The sequence below is a fragment of the Dasypus novemcinctus genome, chromosome 3 (assembly GCF_030445035.2).
Source record: "Dasypus novemcinctus isolate mDasNov1 chromosome 3, mDasNov1.1.hap2, whole genome shotgun sequence".
In the NCBI taxonomy this organism is placed as follows: domain Eukaryota; kingdom Metazoa; phylum Chordata; class Mammalia; order Cingulata; family Dasypodidae; genus Dasypus; species Dasypus novemcinctus.
Genome location: NC_080675.1, coordinates 171140299 through 171161427, shown reverse-complemented (window position 1 = coordinate 171161427; position 21129 = coordinate 171140299). Strand labels below are relative to the sequence as shown.

General features: G+C 41.8%; 1 protein-coding gene and 1 non-coding gene across 3 annotated transcripts in view; both read right to left on the bottom strand.

The window, feature by feature from the left end:
* Nucleotides 1-9: 9 nt before the first annotated feature.
* TICRR (TOPBP1 interacting checkpoint and replication regulator) overlaps nucleotides 10-21129 on the bottom strand; it is a 44747-nt gene continuing 23627 nt past the window's right edge. For both annotated transcript variants that reach the window (XM_071214368.1, XM_058294683.1), the window contains exons 14-22: nucleotides 20773-20830; nucleotides 17924-18070; nucleotides 12114-12204; nucleotides 6695-6756; nucleotides 5800-5934; nucleotides 5036-5193; nucleotides 2036-4205; nucleotides 1784-1909; nucleotides 10-922 (exon numbers count right to left, since the gene is read on the bottom strand). In XM_071214368.1, the coding sequence (XP_071070469.1) occupies nucleotides 810-922; nucleotides 1784-1909; nucleotides 2036-4205; nucleotides 5036-5193; nucleotides 5800-5934; nucleotides 6695-6756; nucleotides 12114-12204; nucleotides 17924-18070; nucleotides 20773-20830 (3060 nt within the window). In that variant the 3' untranslated portion in view covers nucleotides 10-809. The remainder of the gene's footprint in view (nucleotides 923-1783; nucleotides 1910-2035; nucleotides 4206-5035; nucleotides 5194-5799; nucleotides 5935-6694; nucleotides 6757-12113; nucleotides 12205-17923; nucleotides 18071-20772; nucleotides 20831-21129) is intronic.
* On the bottom strand, nucleotides 8995-9121 carry LOC111763352 (small nucleolar RNA SNORA28). Its single transcript, XR_002796235.1, has one exon. It is a non-coding gene; the product is annotated as a small nucleolar RNA SNORA28 (small nucleolar RNA).

The following is a 21129-nucleotide window of genomic DNA, read 5'->3' as shown; positions in this document are numbered from 1 at the left end:
ACTAAAATGTACAGACGTGGACTGCATGCCCAGTGGCCACGGGTGGCTTTATTTTTCTACACGGGTGTGTGGGTGGGTGTAAAAAACTCGTCCCGCCACCCCGGGTGCAGTCTTCATTTCATGTCCATGTATGTGTGCAGTGCTGTACAGTTTACAGAGCACTCCTGACGCCACAGTGCCCAGCCTTGGAGTGGCTCTGCCAGGGATGCCGTGAAGGGATCCTTTCCCAGCTCATCAGTGTGGCAGGGTGGGCAAAGGTCACAGTGGGGTGGACGGGGCTGGCCTGGGATCGCAGTCTTCTAGAGCCTTGTCAGGTTTGCTGACTTCCCTGACTGACGGCATGGCTACACCATGGCCCGCCCTCCCGTCTTCCTAACAAGGAGGCAGGGGTGCTGGGATTAGGGGTAGGGCCTGGGGGTGGGTGGATTCCAGGAGGATAATGACAGACCTCAGGTATTCTAGCAGGATTCTGAAAGCTGACCAAGGAGGAGGATTGGGACTAGGTCCCTAGTTGCTTTATGCCCAGGGGATGTGGGCTGACTTGGCCTTCATCTTTTGATGAAGCCCTGGCTACTTACTCTTTTCTGGGAAGCAGGCCCAGGGTTACACAGGCTGTGGGTCAGAGGCCCCAGGTCAGATGAACTAGTTTCTGGGTATCCAGCTAAGAATTCAGGTGTGGGAGAAACCTGGAACTTCTAACACACCCAGATAACGCTCAGGGCACCGCCCCTGGTCCAGGGACTGTGGCGGCTTGGGACAGGCTCAGTGGTGCTCGTCATCCCAGATCCCACTGCCTGGCTCCATCCGGACTAGCTAATCAGCTTCTTCCGCGTGTAAGTCCTGCTGATGGGGCGTTTCCGTGAGAACGCTCGGCTGAAAGGAGATTCTTCTGCAGTGGAGGGAAATATACCCAGGTCCTCATCTAGAAAAAAGGCAGAAAGATTTGGAATGCAGGAAGTAATTGAGGACTAAACAAAAGAAAACGGGCTGAAATTGCTACAGGGTTACACATGGGTTTAAGAAAATCAGCGATGCTGGGAGGTTATCTTATGCTGCAAAAAGTTACCTCCACTTTTTACAATGCTTTCTACCCAGGTAGCTAGCTGAGGGCAATAAGCAATCATTGAATGCAAAGTACGTGTGGTCTGAATTCCCTTGGTTTGATAGTTTGTGCATTCTTTTTGGGTCTTAGAAGGGTGAGGTTCCTGCTGTTCTGGGAGACTTACAAGAGTCTCCAGTGAAGGAACCACGGCAGCGCAGGCTTTTTAGGCCCTCCCCTCCAGGAGCAGAAGGAAACCTTCCTAACCAGCGCAATGAGGCGACCAAATCCCATTCTTTCCAGGCAGTTTCAAGGAAGGAGAATCCTAGCCTCGAGGTTGGTAACAGCCATTCTTTATTATCCCGAATATACAGGAAAACATGGGTATAAACTGCCTGCAGGAAACAGCCAGCTCCCTACATCCTGTCTACCCTCACATCACTTGGATTCTAATGACTGCAGACCAGCAGTATGTTACGTGCCCACTTCTGCCATCTTCAGGAGATGAGGATTTTCATGGGATTTGAGGGGGATTCTGTTAGGATGCATAGAGCTCTCAGCGGTGTCTCTCTGGGAAGGGCACATGATACCATGGGCACAAAATCACCTCCCCTGAACTCCAGTGTGCCCTACGACGCCTCCAGAAATGATTCTCCCTGCGACCCTGAGCGAGCTCCAGGAGTTGCCCAAGGGAAATGAGTTTGACCCTGGTAGCAGCCTCCAGGACTTCAACAAACAAATTACCTTTGGTGTCTGCACCCCGAGAGGAAGGTGTTCTTCCTTGGAAGAGCAGTGGAGACCGGGTCAGGGCCTGGAGACCACTGGCAGAAAGGCAGCTCCGCACGGCACGGCCGGGAGGTGGGGTAGACCCTAAAGAGATTCCACACAGTAAACCCTGCTGAAACCCAGCCTGCAGCTCCCAGCACAGGAGATGGAGCCGCCTTAAGGAGCTCCTCCTAGATGCACCCTCCCAGATGAATCCAGAAACAAACTCACCTGAAGCAAAGACCTCATCGTCCCCCATGGAGGGGAGCTGTCGCTGGCTTGTACTCGGGGACTGCTCTTCACTCGTCTTACTAACAACTTCCAAGCCTTCTCTCTGGTTGTCACAAATTCTTTTGCCTTGATTCTCATCTTCCTTGGCAGAAAGGAGTCTCTTCCTGGAACCCAATCCAAACTGTCCCCATGAGAAGGCTTCCTCAGCCTTGGGCCCGCTGTCCCTGGGAGGAGAATGGTCTGGGAGCTGATACACGCCTTCAAGCTCAAAATCCCCAAAGATGCAAGGCTTGCTGATGCCGAGCTCGAACCCGCGCTCCTTGCACTCTAGCTCAAGCACCGCCACACTCCCGGGGAGGTCGGCGCTGACGTCGCTTCTCCCAGCAGAGGTGCTGGCGCTGCAGTCCACTGCCCTCTTCCTCCTGGGCCAGTCTTTAATGGCGTCAGGAGTTGTCTTTCCACTGTGCTTGGGAGACGGTGTCCAAGGAATCCCCACATCTGTCTGAAAAGGAGATGGGGTGCTAGAGGGGCAGTGGGTTGGGGTACAGGTCTGGCAGATATAGGTCTGTCCCCCACTCTTGCCAGGGGAACTGTGCGAGGAGCGAAGGCAAGGAGGTGACATGTAGGTAGTTTCGGGTTTGCTCGTGGACTTGCTGGCCCTGGGCTTGGTGAGAGCAGGGAAGGAGCTCTCCTCATCCCGAAAGCCATCCTCCTTTCTTAGGGGACTGGCTTCTAACAAAGGGTTGGGATCTACCTTTTTAATTCGAAGCTTGGGAAGGCCAGAGGCTTGCATTTCCAGCTCAACCTCATAGGTTTGTGGGCTGGCAGAGGCTTCTGGAAGCTGAGTTGAAGCTTGCAGATTCTTTGGCTGTGCTGTGGCCTGCTGCTGCCTTCCGTCTGCAGTACAGTACAGGTCATAGGACGGTATCAGAGGAGAGCTGGGCCCAGAGGAAGGAGGCGATGGGGGAATCCCAGGGTTGGACAGAGAAGGCTTCCCATCAGTGACCACCATCCTTAACACCTCACCTTCTCCTGCTGGAGAAATGTTATCTTTCAAGGTATCGCTGCCATGGCGTTCAGCTTCATCAAGGAGAGTGAGATATTCCACGTCACTTGCAATGAATGCAGGGGAGCAAATACGCCAGTCACTCCCTAGACCAGTTCCAGGGTCACTATGTCTTTCTGGAGAAGACTGAGGAGAGAGGTTGAATTCCCCCGGGTCTTTCCTGGAGCTGGTGACAGCAGCTGCTTCGGCAGTTGTGTCAACCACACGGATGAGAGCAGTGTTAGGCTGGTACTCCAGGAAGCTCCTTGAGGGACTAGCGGTATCTCTACACTTTTTCCTGATCTTAGAGGGAGGTGCAGGGGGGATGGTGTCCGATCTAGCTGTCTGTGAGACTTGGGGGGGAGTTGAGGGAAGAGCACAGGAGAGAGATGTGGCTTCATTCTGGGGCAATTTCCAATCCAGTTCTCCAGGGGAAGGAGATTCCATCAATGATCTCCTAAATGGACACTCTTCAGAAGTATCACAGATAGGAGAGTTAGAGAGTTTCTTTGGAGAAATAGGCAGGAAAGAGGTAACAGTTGCATTCTCTGGTCTCTTTGGGGCTTTGACAGATTTAGCCTTTAGTTTCTGGGCTGGTTCCTCTGCCTGAGAAGCACCAGGGACTTGGGGACTGTGGCTTTTTTGATCAGGAGGTGTGCCTAGGAAGCCAGGCCCTGCTAGCAGCCCCGAGGCTGCCGATTTCACGGGTGTTCTGAGGGAATATCTGACAGGAGTCAGGCACTGACTCCTGGTCTGGACAGTGGATGGCGTCCGGGCTCCTGGACTGGAATTTACTGTATGTGACCAAGTACAATTCTGCAAAAATCCATGTGGCTGACCATCCTGCCTTTTGGGAGTTCTCGGTATCTTTTCCAGCGGCGAGGCGAGTCTCTTCGCTAGGGAGTAGCCTTTCTGAGGGGTCACTTTTGCTCCTGATGGTGATCCACAGCCACGGGAGCAGGAGTCTCTGGACTCCGTCAGAACCACCGGCTTGGCAGGCGTCATCTCCGTGGGGGATTTCCACAGCCCTTCTGGAGTAGAAGGCAGCATCTGCGGGGTACGAGGGCACCTCCTGGGTGTCGTTTTGGAAGAGCCTGAGGATCTCCGGGAACTCTTCCTGGGAGTCTATGAAGAAAATTGTACATTACGGTGCTTGAGTTATCATAATCTATATTCTCTAAAGAGCTTAATAAAATATTACACAATTAGAAAGGCCTTTGGTGATGTATAGGAGAGGGTGTCCTCTGAGATGTTATCTTCTTTGCAGTGCCTACACCTGTCTCTGCCCTCCCCACACACACCAATGCCTGGCACCCAGGAGGTTCTTAGCGAGCACATGAGGTGGCCCTTGGAGGGAGAAGAGGGGATGGGAATAAGGAAGTTTGTAAATAAAATGGGAAGGACCTGATAGACTGGCCTGCTCAGAAAGGGGAGAACCCAAGGTCAATCCCAGGTTTCTTTTTATTTATTTAAAATATTATTTTATTTACTTATTCCCTCTCCCTTCATTGCTTGGACTCTGTCTGCTTGTCTTCTTTTTAAGAGGCACTGGGAAACGAACCTGGGCCTTCCAAGTGGTAGGCAGGAGCTCAATCACTTGAGACATATCTGCTTCCCAATCCCGGCTTTCTAACGTGGGTGACTGGAGTGGGCAACTAACTGAACAGATGAGTGATTACTATACCTTTCAAAAGATAGATATACAGGGTAGAGTTTAAATAATAGATATCTCTGTCTCCTCCCTGCAACCATGGCCTCAGCCAAACCTGCTGCTTTAAGTTCCATCTACTCAGTGACCACTCATCTGAATCAATGCCAACCGCGCCACATCTTTACTATGTGATACTAGATTATTATATCATTACCTGCTTTCTTTTCCCTAGTGGACTCCATAGGTCCCCTTAGCCATGTCTCTGTTCCCCAAGATTATTCTGAATGTTACATAAATTTTATACCTGATAAACTGTAGTTATCTCAGAACTCAACGTGTTTCGAGACGGCCTTTGAATTCGGGCCGAGCCCTTCTCTGAGGGACTGGTCATCTCAGACACTGCACCAAAAAAAAGCCTCTTCGGAGACCGAATTCTTCGGACTGGAAAATCTTTTCTTTGGTCTGCAAGTCACAAAAAGTGATGATATTTTACTCCTTCTAAACTCCTGCCTTCCCAATACTTTCAAAACAGTAAGTCCATAGAAGAAGTTGATAATTTTTACAGCAACCAGAGGACAAGTCCCATCTAATTATGTCAGCAACTACAATAATTGCTACCTTCTCAGATTTTAATAAGACTGTGTGTGAGCCCCAGCCCCAATGTTAGGAAATGCAGGCATCTAAAATAATTTCATCTGTAAATATACCTATAAAAATGCATATGTTATTATGAAAAATAAAGAACATTAAAAAAAGATATCCCCTTCCACCTGGGATGCCCATAGGATCTGGCTGTTTGGAGGAAATTATGGGTAAACCTGGGTTAACCCCATTGAATAAATGACTGACCTAACGACACTGTGGACAAACAGCTGTGAGAGTTCAAAGGGATGACTCTGAATCTTGGCAGGACTTTCCGTACGGTCATCACCCTTAACTTCAAATATACATACCTATTCTACTTCTCCAATGTCAAGAAAGAATATGTTAAATTTCATGTTTCTTTTCTCAAAAACAATTCCCACCAAGTCAGCAAAGCCTGAAAAAACAGGTGGGTCTGTATGTTACCTGAACTGTCTTGATGGAATGAGTGAACTCTTTGCACGCTCCGAGACTTCAACTGAGACACAGAATAGAAGCAGCCAGAATTGTTCCTGGTGAGTGACAACTGTTTGATTCGAGGACTTCGTCTCAAACTTATTTCTACAAAACCAGAATCACAGTTAGTAACCATGAAGAAGTGAAAGTTTGACATCCCATGTTGTCAGAAATGGGTAAAATTTATGTAATAGTAAGTACGAGATAGAGATTCTAAATTGTTGGCCTTAAGAAATGTCTGAGTTGTTGTATCAAGGCTAAGAGAGGATTAACATATGGCCACAACAAGGTACAAAAAAAACCACTGGCCCACTAAACTGTAACCTTCAGACATCTCATAAACTACCACCTTTAAAAGCATGATATAGTGTGAAAAAAAGGTAGGTATAGTATGACTTTTGTAAAATATATACTTGTCTTACATGTATATTACATTTTATAGAAATAATACTTGTAAGATTATACACTAAAATACTATTAACAGAGTATTTGGGAGTTGAGGAATTACCAAGTGATTTTTTAAAATTTGGCTTCTCTGTATTTTCTGAATTTTCTACAATTAACATGAATTACTTGAACAAGGAAAAGAATTTAGTTTGTAAAACCCCCTCCATCATATATTGTTTCTCAATAAGCCGTCGCACATAGTAGTAGTAGTTTTAGCTTTCACCCTCAATGCCATTTTCTGTTTTTTTAGATACCAGGGCCAGGGACTGAACCCAGGACCTTGTTATGTGGGCAGAAAGCCAGCACTCAACCACTGAGCCACATATACTCCCCAGTGCCATTTTTATTGGTTAAAAATAGTTATTCTCCAGAATCTAGGTAAAATGCAAAAAATAAACTAAATGTGAATCATACTCACCACTGTCTCCTTTATCAGGGGACTCTTCAACAATGTCAATATCAGGACCAGGATCAGAGGACCTGGTGGAACAATAAGGACAAGGGATGGTCCATGTCACTCAACATTAACACACATTAAAGAGAAGTACAGCTTCTCCCCTAACCAGTAACAAAGATCACAGAGTTTGATAATAGCAGTGTTGGCAAGCACTCTCATACATTACTGTCAAGAATGAAAATAGTTGGAATATTTTTTGAAAGTGACTTTGAGACATCAAAATTATTTAAAATATGCATACCTTTTGAATCATCAACTTCATCTCTAGTAATTTATCCTATAGATGAACTTGCACAAGAGTGTAAAAATATTAATATGTATACAAATAATGTCAAGATGGTGGTTTTTTTCCCCCTCTCCCTGTCCCCCCACCCAGTTGTCTGCTCTCTGTGTCCATTTGCTGTGTGTTCTTCTGTGCCTGCTTCTATTCTTGTCAGCGGCAACAGGAATCTGTGTCTCTTTTTCTTCTGTCATCTTGCTATGTCAGCTCTCCGTGTGTACAGCGCCACTCTTGGGCAAGCTGCGCTTTTTTTGTGTGGGGTGGCTCTCCTTACGGGGCACAGTTCTTGTGTGTGGGGCTCCCCTATGTGGGACAACACAGGGGGACACCCCTGTGGGGAAGAGCACTCCTTGAGCGCATGTATCAGCACTGCGCATGGGCCAGCTCATCACATAGGTCAGGAGACCCTGGGTTTGAACCCTGGACCTCCCATGTGGTAGGTGGACGCTCTATCCATTAAGCCAAATCCGCTTCCCCAAGAAGTTATTTTGACTCATGTTGAGTGAAATAGGCCAAGTGCAGGACAAATATTGTATGATCTCACCAATATGAAAGAACTAGAATACGCAAAGTTATAGACAAAACGTAGATTACAGGTGACAGGGCAGAGGGAGAGAGGAATGGGAAGTTGCTGCTTAGTGTGTAGAGCGTTTCTGTTTGGGGTGATGGAAAAGTTTTGGTGAGGGATAGTGGTGGTGGTAGTGCAGCATTATGGATGGAATTAACACCACTGAATGGGATACTTGAAAGTGGTTAAAATGGGAAATTTCATGTTGTATATTAAGGAAAATACATAAAAAGGTGATGTCTTGACCACTTGAAGTAGTTGCTCTTCTCTCTATTCCTAAAGCTGAGCCAAAAACCCTGGACATCATATATAACACACACAACTCTGAAAGGTAGAGAAGGCACTCTGGCTAAAGACTTTGGGACCTGAGGAAAGACAGGGCAGTGAGGTCTCTGAGCTTTCTTTTGCCTCATATATCCCAGACTGGAGAAGCTGGCAACCCAGATATACCAACAGGTGTAGCCCAAAAAACTCCCTAAGAAAAGCTGACTCTCTCTAGCTAAAGGACTAGGAAAGGGGTAGCCTAGCAAGACAAAACTTTTTTTTTTTTTTTAATTTTTAAAGAAGCTTTAAACATAGTATAAAAATGTTACATCAAAAATATAGGGGATTCCCAGATACCTCACTCATTCCCCCTACCCCAAGACAAAACTTTTAGGCAAGAACCCCCTACTCCAAACCAAGTGCCATAGAAAAACAGTGGCCTCCCCCATGCTGGTCAGTAGAGGCTGAGTGGGAGGCTTAGACTTCCACCACCCTTCCCGGCTGGAGAGGTGTGTCAGTACATGAAGGGATTTAAAATTGTGGCACACCCTTTCAATGGGATACTACACAGCAATAAAAAGGGATAAACTATTAAATGGATAAATCTCAAAATAATTATGCTGAGCAAAAGAGCCCAGGCAATAACTGTATGTTTGGATTCCATGTATAGAAAACTTTAGAAAATGTAAACTAATCCACAGAGACAGCAGATCAGCAGTTGCTTAGGGCAAGGGGGCAGGGAGGGGTGGGAGAAAGGGATTACAGAAGAGTACAAGGAAACTTTTGAGTTTGATGGGTATGTTCATTATTTTGGGTGTGGTAATGGTTTCACAGGTACAAAGAGGTCAAAACTTACCAAATTTTACATTTTCAATATGTACAGTTTATTGTGTATCAACTATACCTCAATGGAGCTGTTTTTAAAAATAAGTACACAGAGTAACAGTTATCCATATTCTACTTCTGTTGCAACCTAATTTTTAATAGTGAAATCTGGAGACAACTTAAATAGCCATCAAGAGGAGATTGGATAAATAAATTATGATTTATCTACATTAAAGAAAAATTTGAAGTTGTTAAAAAAGGATTTATTTCTACACTTACATAAATTATATTTAATTATTCATTCATTCTTTTTTTTTTTTTAATGCTGGTGTAGTCTATATAATGGGGCTTGTCTCGTCAAAGAGAGAACACCAGAATAGGTCAGACTTTCTTGTTATAGCAAGCAGAAATTGTGCCAGATGGTTTTAATCATCTGCACAGAGCATTGCTTGCAACATTCATTCTTAAAATATTATTGACTAGATGAAATATGATTGCCCACAAGTTGATAACTGTTGATAACCTTAAAAGAGGTTATATACATATGGGGCTTCCCTATAAGAGTGAATACTCTTTTACATGTTCAAAATTTTCCATAATAAATTTTTGAAAATATATGTATTGAGTGAAGTAAACCAGATACAAAAGGACAAATACTGTATGACTGTGCTACTATGAACTAAATATATGGTGTAACATATTGTATGATTCCATTTATATAAAATATAAATATAAATTAACTTATGAAAATGAAATAAGATTAGTGGTTATGTAGGCCTGGGGAAAGCATGCTAAGTGGTGTGGAATTTTTCTTTTTGGAGTAATGAAGTGGTTCTAACATTTTTTGTGGTGATGAATGCACAACCCTGTGATTATACTAAAAGCCACTGATTATAGACTTTGGATAGACTGTATGATATGTGAATATATCTCAATAAAACTGCTTAATAGGGAAGTGGATGTGGCTCAAGCAGCTGGGCTCTCGTCTACCATATAAGAGGTCCAGGGTTTGATGCCCAGGGCCTCCTGGTGAAGCAATCTGGGCCATGTGGCGAGCTGGCCCATGTGGAGTGCTGGCCTGCACAGGAGTGCTGGCCCACGCAGAGAGCTGGTACAGCAAGATGACGCAACAAGAAGTGACATGGAGGAAAGACAATAAGAGACACAGAAGACCAGAGAGCTGAGGTGGCGCAAGAGAATGATCACCTCTCTCCCACTCCAGAAAGTCACAGGATCAGTTCCCAGAGCCACCTAATGAGAACACAAGCAGACACAGAAGAACACACAATGAATGGATACAGTGAACAGACAATGGAGGGAGGGGGAAAAATAAATAAATACATCTTTAAAAAAAAAAGAAAACAATAACAAAATAAGCTGTTTAATAAAGGAACAACAAAAAAAGTGCTTAATAAAGGAAAAAAAAAACAAATACCAAATATATATATGTATGTATTGAGCTTCTCTACTATAAGTCTAGCACTAGAAACAGAGTAGTGAAAAAGACAGAAAAAGGTCCTGTCTTTCGGAGTGTTTATTCCAGTGGGGGATTAGGGGTTATGGGAGAATACAATAAATGGGTTGGTTTCAAAAAAGTGGTAACTGCTCTGAAGGAAATAACTCAATAATTCCACAGAGCAGAGGTGTAATGCAGGGAATGGACAACTTTGGGTCATGGAGTCAAGGGACCTCTTTGAGGAGCTAAGCTATAGCCAAGACCTTAACAACAAGAAGGAGCCAGTCTCAAGGAGAAGAGCAGTGCAGGTAGAGGGACCAGCTGGCTCAAAGGCTCTCAGGTTGGAATGGGCTTGGGTGCAGCATAATGGCTGGAATGGAGAAAGTTAGGGGCAGAATGGAAAACACTGAGGTTGGATAGGCAGGCCATGAGAAGGAGCCATGGAAAGACATGGAGATTTCACACAGAGGAAAAACCAGACTTGAATTATAGTTTACGAAAATTGCTCTGGTTACATGAAATAAATAGATTAAGGGGTGGCAAGAATGGGAGACTAGTTAGGAGGCTACTATAATATCCCAAGTAGAAGGAAAGAACCAGTAAATAGATGTTGTTATTTACTAATTAAGAGATTTTGAAAAAAAGTTCTGTCATCCACCCAATCATGGACCAGACTTCAGTGGAATTACAGTAGAACTCAGACAACTGCCAAAGGGCAGAAGTTACCCAAGTGTCCATCAGCAGATGAATGGATAAAACAAAACATGGTATAGACACACAATGAAGTATTAGTCATAAAAAGGAAGTCCCGATACATGTGACAACATGGATTAACCTTGAAGACATGATTTTGAGTGAAATAAGCCAGACACAAAAGGGCAAATATTGTATGATCTCACTGATATGAAATAAATAGAATAAGCAAATTTAAAAAGTAAAAAACTAGAATGTGGGTTACCAGGGGCCTGGGATAGGGATAGGGAGTGGGGAGTTAATGCTTATTTGATATAGTTTCTGTATGCATCAATTGAAAGTTTTGATAATGGGTGGTGGTGATGGTAGCACAACATTATGAATGTAATTAACACTGAATGTTGTTAGAAGGGGAAATTTTAGTTTGTACTAGATATTACTAGAAGAAATTTTTTAAAAAACCATGGCAGGGAGCAGATGTGATTGAGTTTCCACATAGGGTCCCATGTTCAGTCCCTGGTGCTTCCTAAAAACAAACAAGCAAACATGAAAAAAACCAACTCAGGGGAACCGATGTGGCTCAGTGGTTGAGCACCGGCTTTCCACATCCAAGGTCCTGGGCTCTATCCCTCACCCTGGTACCTGAAAAAAACAAAAACCGAAAACCAAAACCAAAAAAAACCAAAAACCACCACGGGCCTATACAACACAAAGAGTGAACCCTAATATAAACCATGGACTACAGTCAATAGTCTAATTATAATATTGTTTCATTAATTATATCAAAGTACCACACTAAAGCAGTGTTAATAATAGGGGAAATTATGTGTGAGGGAGGTACTTGGGAACTCTGTATTTTCTGCATGATTTGTCTATAGACCAACAACACCTCTAAAAAAAGTTTCTTTAATAATATTAAAAAAAACCCAAGGGATTAAGAGTCCACTAACTTTTTCTTTTCTTTTAGATTCTGACATTAATTACTTAAGCTGCAGCAAATCATGTATTTTATCTGAACCTTGGTTCCTTTATTTATAAAATGTACACAATACCTATTTCCAGGGTTATGAGGTTCACAAGAGGTAATATATAAACGAAGCACCCTCTATAAACTTTGAAATGTCATATAAATGTATCTTGTGACATTACTACTGTGTTAAGCTGAATAACGTCTGTTATTGTCAGCCCCCACAGAGAGTTCAAATGCTCTTTGTTTATGAGCAATGCAGCTAGGACTTAAGTGCTGTGGGCCCCAAAACCATTATGAAGGAGCCCTGCTAAGGATGTGACTCACCTGCCCTTGATTTGTCTGTGAAGCAGCCTTCTGGAGATTTGTTTATGTACTGGAGTCTCTGCCACACTCTTAGTCAGCAGTTTATGATAATCTAAAAGGTAAATGCAGCAAAAATTATGAATTTCACTTAATTTTATTAAAAAGCAGCAGCAAGGCAAGGGTAACAGTTTGAACTTATATATGGCTTAGTTGTTTAGCTGGAGAAGATCTTAATGGTCTTTGCCTCATAGAGTGGCTTACAACACTATAAGAGATTAATTATATAAACCAATGTAAAATATTATAAAATTATTATCTAATAAACAGTTCTGAAAAAATGCTCACTTGTTTTAGGGCTGACACTTCATCCACCTAATTGGGCAAATGTTAACAGAGATATTATCAATCTAGCTGGCAAAAAATTTCTCAGTAGAATAGGTAGGTACCAAGCTTCGCATTGGAGGACTGTTTAAAGTGAGTTAAAAATGACTAGAAAGAGGAGAGATGTCAGCAGAACGGTGAGTAAAGACCTCCAGAAACCTCTCCTTCATAAAAGCAATGAGAACCCTGACAAGAATGACCTAAATCAGCTTTTTCAAAACTCTGGAAATTAACAAGAGGCTTGCAACTATTCAGACAGTGTTTCTTTAAGAAAAACAGCTGAAACTTGGTAAGAATGAGCTTTGTGGCATTTTAACTTGCCCTAGCATTACCTTCTCCCCAGACTCATGGAAGCCTTAAGAACCAATAACATCATAACCATGGTGAAAACCAGCAGCCTAGCAGCCTCCAGGTGGGGCAAAACAGGGCTGGAACTCCTACAAAGACTGATTCCTAGATAATTGGCATTATTTAACAGGTCTGGCAGTCTCTGGGAAATCCCACCCAGGAAGCTGGTCCTTATATGACCTGGCTCAGACCTCATCCAGTGTGACCAGCCTTTTCTCTGGGAGAATATAAGACTACAAGCGAGAGTGTTGCTAAACATCAAAGCTGTAGGAGGTGGTGCTAATGATTGGGGCAGACAACAAGCTGATCAAAAAACTTAAAAGCATAGTGGCTTTGACAAGCTCAGATGTCTTCCTGGGAATCTGGAAGTCCATAAACGTGTATGGCTGGCTGTGCACAGGCTCAGGAAGACCACCTCTGGGTGACCGCGAGGCTCAGGGCAAGCAGAAAGTGAACTTGTAAACTGTACACACGAGTGTTGAGATGTGTTCCCATGTGCACGCATGGACACTTGGCAAAGGCTGGGAAACTCCGGTTCTAGACATTTAAGGAAATCTCTGTCCAATCATTAATTGACTGAGCTAGCCAAGCAGAGTCCTCAGTGGCCAAATATGACAAAAGAATCGACTTTACAGATTTAGTTCAGGAAAGTCACTAAACAAACAGCAACAACAAACCCTGGCAGAGAGGGGTGATCTGATTTCCAGAGTTGCCTCATTATATTACTTACTATATCAAATAAATATATAGTATTTTCAACAAAAAATATGGGACATGCAAAGAAACAAAAAATAAATATGGCCCATACACAGGGAAGAAAAGCAGTTAATAGAAACTGTCACCCATAAATTAAAAAAAAAAAAAAAAGGGAAAAAAAAAAGATAAGGAAAAAATAAAATAAAAAAATTAGAAACTGTCCCTGAGGAAACCCAGACATTGGGCATATACTAGACAAAGACTTTAAATATCATCTATTCTAAATATATTTAAGAAACAAAAGGAAATAATATCTAAATAACTAAAGGACAGTAAGTGAATGACTTCTCACCAAACAGAGAATGAGTAAAGAGACAGAAATAATTAAAAAGAAATAGAAATCTGGAAGTGAAAAGTACAATAAATGAAATAAAAAATTCATTAGAGGAAAGCAGATGTGGATCAAATGATAGGCCTTCCTACCATATGGGAGGACCGAGGTTCGATCCCCAGGGCCTCCTGGTGAAAAAGAAGAGAAAGCATGCCTGCGTGGTGAGCCAATGCCCATGTGGTAAACTGAGTACCCATGTGGTGAGCCAAGTGCCCATGCAAGTGCCCACATGGTGAGCTGAGTGCCGGTATGGTAAGCAATTCCTGCTCAAGTGAGTTACACAGCAAGATGATGATGCAACAAAAGAGAGACAAACAGAAGAGTCAAGGTGAAGCACAGCAGAGACCAGGAACTAAGGTGGTGCAATTGCTAGGGAACCTCTCTCCACATCAGAGGTCCCCAGGATTGAATCCCAGTGAATCCTAGAGGAGAAAGATGAGAAGAGAAGACAGAAAGAGAGAAATAGATACAGATGATCACAGCAAATGGACACAGCAAAAATAGCAGGGCAGGGGAGGGAGAGGGGAAGAAAAAGAAATTCATTAGAGAGGCTCAACAGCAGATTTGAGGTGGCAGAATATAATAAACCAGCAAACTTCAAGGCAGGTCAATTGAAATTATCCAGTTTAAGGAACAGAAAGAAAAGCAGAGAGAAGGACAATGAAAAGTCCTTTAGAGACCTGTAGGACTCTATCAAGTGTAACAACATATGCTTGGGAAGTGAACGTGGCTCAATTGATAGAGCAATTGTTTACCATATGGAGAATCAGTGTTTTTCTCCTGACTTATGTGGTAGGCTGGCCCACATGCAGTGCTGCTGTGCATAAGGAGTGCAGTGCCATGCATGGGCACCCCTATGTAAGGGTGCCCCACGCGCAAGGAACACGCCCCACAAGGAGAGCTGTCCCACGTGAAAAAAGCACAGCCTGCCCAGGAGTGGCGCAGCACACATGGAGAGCTGATGTAGCAAGATAACCCAACAAAAAGAGACACAGTTTCCCAGTTATGCCGGATAATGCAAGTGGATGCAGAACACACAGCAAATGGACAGAGAGCAGACAATGGGGAGAAGCAGGAAGGGGAGGAAAAAAAACAAAAAAAAAACCCATATGCTTAATGGGATACCCAGAAGGAAAGGAGAGAGGAAAAGGGACAGAAAGAATATTTGAAGAAATATTGGCTGAAAACTCCCCAAATTTGATGAAAACCATTACCCATCCAAGAAGTTCAATGAACGCCAGGTAAGATAAACTCAAAGAGATCCACACCTAGACACATCATAATCAAACTACCAAAAGACAAAGACAAAGAAAGAATCCTGAAAGCAACGAGAAAGCAACTCATCATATAGAACCCTCATACATTATTGGTGGGAATGTAAAATGGTGGAGCTGATGTGGAAAACAGTTTGGAGATTTCTGAGAAGGTTAAGTATAGAATTACCATATGACCCAGCAATTCCATTTCTAGGTATATACCCAAAGGAATTGAAAGCTGGGACTCAAACAGATATTTGCACACCAGTGCTCATAGTGGCATCATTCATAATTGCCAAAAGGTAGAAGCAACCCAAGTGTCCATCAATGGACAAATGGATACACAAAATGTGGGCCATCCATATATTCAGCCATAAAAAGGAATGAAGTTCTGATGCATGCTATAACATGGATGAACTTAGAAGACATCATAATGAGTAAAATAAGACAGACACAAAAGGACAAATATTGTATGATCTCACTTATGTGAAGTAGAATATGCAAATTCATAAAATTAGAAACTAGAATACAGGTTACCAGGAGCTGGGTGGCGATCAGGAATGAGGAGTTAGCGCTTAATTGGTATGGAATTTCTGTCTGGGGTGATGGAATTTTAGGGTATATATAAGTTGCCAGAATTTAAAAAGAAACAAAAAACCACGGAACTATAGACTACATAAAGAGAGAACCCTAATGCAAATGTGGGTTATAATTAATAGTATAATTATAATAACATTGTTTCATCAATTTTAACAAAGGTACCAATGCAAAATGTTAATAATAGGGAAAACTGTATGAAGGTGGAGATATATGGGAACTATGGACTTTCTGCATGATTTCTCTGTAAACCTACAACTGCTCTAAAAAAAAAAAAAGAAATTAAGTGCTGATACATGTTACCATATGAATAAACACTGAAAATATTATACTAAAAGAAATAAAGCAGACACAAAAAAGACTCCACATTGTCAGATTCCATTTATCTAAAATAGCTATAACAGGCAAATCCACTGAAAATATATCGCTGGTCACCTACCATTGGGAAAGGTGAAGGGAAATGGAGTGACTGTTAACGAGTTCATGGTTTCTGCTGGGGTTATGAAAATGCTCTGGAATTAGACAGTTGTTTACAAAACTTTGGGACTCTACATTAAAAATCATTAAATTATACACTTTAAAAGGGTGAATTTTATGGTACATGAATTACTCTCTATTTTAAGAAAAAAGAACAAAAGAGTAGAAATTTTTTTAAAATTTGCAATCAGTTTTAAAGAATAACAAGGTAACACATAAACTGTACCTACACTAGTTTAAGAATTAGGTCCTCCTAGCATTTTCTATTATCTCCCAATATAAGACTTTCTGCCCCAAGCAACCAACCATCTGCTTAACCACTCTCCACTCACGCCATATGCATCCTACTTTCGTATGTGCTATCTTCACACAGGATGTCCACCTTGCTCCACTGACTAAAGATCTGCCCTTCCTTGGGAACTTAAGGCCCAGCACGTCCATCAGACTTTCCGTGATTACTCTAGGCCAATGGTAATCACTTGGCAAGGTCTGAAGACATTTTTGGTTGTTATAATTGGGTTGGGGAGAAGGGTGCCTCTGGTATCTAGTGAGTGAAAGCCAAGGATGCTTCTAAACATCCTATGTGCACAGGATAACCTCCACAACAAAAATGATCTAGCCCGAAATTTCAGTGGTGCTCAGGTTGAGGAACGCTGCCCTGGGCCTCTGAACTTGTCAGACTTCTAGTGGTTCCCAAATATGGCTGTGCTTTAGAATTACCTAGGAAGCTTAAAGAAAAGTAGGTTCCCTGGCCCCACTTCCAGACCCAGTGAGTCAGAATCTCTGAAGACAGGGCCTTGGAATCTATTTTATTTTTTCAGGTATGTTTTGTCTCTCTCAGACTGCAAGGTCCTTAAAGGGAGGACTGTGTTTGAAAACTCTTTGCATCTTTTAACTGCTAGCACTGTACACAACATGTATAGCCACTTGACAAAATATTTTATCTCATGATATCTGCAGTTTTCCAAATTGCTTATACAGTTCCAGAATTAAGGGAAATGTATTCCATTTCACTCAGTTTGCTAACTGAAATTGCCACCCCCCCCACCCCCCCAAAAAAAAGGAAAGGAGAAAAAAGCAATGTAATTAAAGCTTCCTGCTTCCTGGAAGGCCCAAATATCTTCAGTCTGACAGCTGATGAGGGGTAAGATAAATCTCCTGCAGGATCAAGGCCAGCCTAACTCAAGACTCCAGAGGCTCTAGAGATGTAAACTGCTCACTGAAGGTATTCTGCATACTCCGCTGGGGTAGAAGGGCCACCTTCAAGAGAACAAGAACCCGAAAACTAAAGCCATCTGGACGTCCATGTTATGTCAGGCTGGAGCCAGGAAGAGACAAGTGACAACCTCTAAGAAGTCTGTCCTCATGTTGATTGTTCTGATGTTTGTAGTATTTATTATACATTATTTTTCCAGAGTGTTAATCAGTAAAACCCTTAGACTGAAAAAGGCCCATGTGCTTGTCTGTAGGGGAAGCAGGAAGGGGGAACTAGAAGAGGTCAGGATTGACTGTATAACCAAACTTGGACAGAGAGAAACCCCAAGTGTAAAATCAACTGTAGAAACCACAGAGAGGAGAGGAAAACAGACTGTGACCCAAAGAGCTTCTGCAACAAAGAGAGTAAGGTGATTGCTGTGGGTCTAAGACCCACCTTCCCTTCTCTCGGTTCCCCTAAGACATAGTACCTTTGGTCCTCTTGAAGTTCTCATGTTTATACTCCAGACCTTCCACAGTGGACACAGAATGGCTTCGAGGCAACCCCCGCTTTAGCAATTGCTTTGAAGGAGAAAGCATTTCCTGGTTGAAGAGGTTTCTTCGAACCTTGGTCACTTCTGAAAGCATCAAAAAAGCCATGTTATCACTAACAAATGCCACACTTAAGAAAGATATACCAAATATTCAAGACAGAGAAGCAAAGACGCATAAGAAAACATTCTAGATGGACTACTATTTTCACTTTTACTAAGAGAATTTCTTAGAACATTATACTCCCATAGTATTGAAACTACTTATGCAATGAATTTAAACCTAGTTTTTCAGGAGCACAAGGTCCAGATCACTTAAATTAGAAGCTTTCATCCCAACAATTCTTAAATAAGAGTTTGGTTAATGAAGTTCGTGGTCTTTTTTTTTTTTTAACTTTTCACCTTGAAATACTTTCAAACTTAGAGTACACTGCAAAAATAACCAACTTTTAGCATTTTGGCACATTTGCCATATCATTCTGTCTAGCTATTTATCTATCTATTTTCTGAACATTTGAGTAGGCTGTCTACATCATGAACCTTGAACACTTAATACTTCCATTTAATATATTTCCTAAGGAAAAGATATTCACTTTTGTAACCGCCTGAAGTACCGTTACAAGTTCAAGAAACTTAACACTGACAGAAGCTTACATTCTATACCCCAGTTTTTTCATATATCCCAGTAAATGTCCTTTAGGGCATTTTCTCCTTCAGTCCAGGATCATGTATGCATTTATTTATTTATTTATTTTCCAAAGGTTTTTAAAAAAATTTATCCTCCCCCCGTCATTGTTTGAGGTCACTGTCTGCTCTCTGTGTCCATTTACTGTGTGCTCTGTGTCTGCTCATCCTCTCTTTAGGAAGTACTGGGAACCGAACCTGGGACCTCCCATGTGGAAGAGAGGTGTTCAACTGCTTGAGCCACCTCAGCTCTTTGGGTTATTGTGTTTTTCCTCTTTGTGTCTCTTTTTCATATCATCTTGTTGCATCGGCTTGCTGTGCCTGCCCATCGCACCAGCTCACCTTCTCCAGGAGGTATCAGGAACTGAACCCAGGACCTCCCATGTGGTAGACAGATGCCCAGTCATTTGAACCACATCTCTTTCCCCATGTAGGCATTTAAATGCCATTTGCCCTTCGGCCTCTCTTTTTTTAAATTGTGGATATGATATGAACTTTCCCATCACAGCCACTACGAAACATACAATTCAGTGGGATTAATCGCATTCACAATGTTGTACTACCCTTACCACCATCCATTACCAGAACTTCCTCATCACCCCAATAAAAACCCTTTGCCCACTATGCATCAGCTCCTATTGCTGCTCCCCCAACCCCCAGTTTTACTTTCTGTCTCTATGAATTTGCATGTTCTAGCTATTTCAGATAAGTGGAATCATACATTTATCTGGGTCTTTTTATGTCTGACTTATTTCACTCAACATGATACCTTCAAGGTTCATCTATGTAGTGGCATGTATCAGAACTTCATTCATTTTTAAGGGCTGAGTAATATACCACATTTTGTTTAATCCAGTCATCTGTTGATGGACACTTGGGTTGCTTCTACCTTTCAGCTATTGTGAATAATGCTGCTATAAACACTGGTGTATGAATATCTATTCAAGTCACTGCTTCCAATTCTTTTGTGATATATACTTAGACGTAGGATTGCAAGGTCATACGTTAGTTCTACGTTCAACCTTTTGAGGAGCTGCTAAACTCCACAACATTCATGATCTTTTAATATATCCCAGCATTAGGATTATTTTTCCCACTTTGGAACTTTTTGCTGTCTTGTATTCAGTTCAGCCTTAAATATAGAGCCTAGAGCATTTTCCTTTCAAGTTCATAGATTTCATTCTTGTCCACAACTCATTTTAAAAAAATCCAAATGAACCAGGATCCACAAAATTGGGTGGGAGCCCCTATTTACCCTTTAATGACATAAACAATGTGAAGGACATCAATAACACATCTTGTAGTTTCCACAAAACATTTCTCTATTACCATTTTAAATAGTCCCCGTTGCATGATAGGCTGTCTGTGAAACTGATTCATGATCTGAAAGCCAAATCTAACCTATTATTTTCTTCTTTTCCTTCATCTATTTATTTTGAAAAAATTTACCTACAGAAAATTTCAGACTAATAAACATACATCCTTCACCAAAATTCACCAACTATTAACATTTGTTTTCTCCCCTTACCCATTTCTACACAGATAAAAATTATTTCCCCTGAACTACCTGAGAGTAAGTTGCAGATATCATAACCCCACACATCCCTATACCTGACCACTAAGAACAAGGACATTCTCCTAATTACAATGCCATTATTATCACATTAAAATTTTTTAAAACACTAACATAATATTATCTAGCACACAATCCATATTCAAATTTCTTTAGTTGTCCCAATATCCTTTTTAATGCTCCCCCCTAATTTAAGATCCAAGTAGTGATCATATAATGCATTTAGATGTCATGCTGAAATTCCTTTCATCTAAAACAGTTCCTCTGCCTATTTCCCCCTCCCTCCCTGTCTTTCATAACAATGGTTATAAGATTTCAGACCATTTATTTTGTAGAATGCAGTATTTTTGAGATCACATGAGTATCTTGTTTCCCCTAGGGCATGGTAGATGCTTTTTGGACATAATTTTTTGAACAACAATTATATAAAGCCAATTTGTAACTGTATGCAGTTGCTTAAATACATGCAAATCAAAGTAAATTTGTTACTGTAGCAAACAAATGAGAAAAACACTGAGAAAACAAAGTATACCTTGTACTGTATCTTTTACCGGGGGTGGAGGCTGCTGAAGAGTAGAGCGGGAGTTCTCCTGAAAGATGAATAAAATCCAACAAGAAAATTTAAATAGGCATTCATTTAAAATAAAGGAACAAAAATTCCATAGGAAACCCTGTGACATTTGCCATTCCACTTGTAGGAATCCATAATAGAAACAGTTCTAAAACGCACAAAATTAGATACATGTTGTAAGATACCCATTGCGGCACTGTTGTAATACAAAGTAAGAATCATTCTAACTGTCCATAAAGAGTACAATAATTAAACAAAATAACTGTGTTTATATATATATTTTATGTGTGTATAACAGGTATATATATGCTAATACAC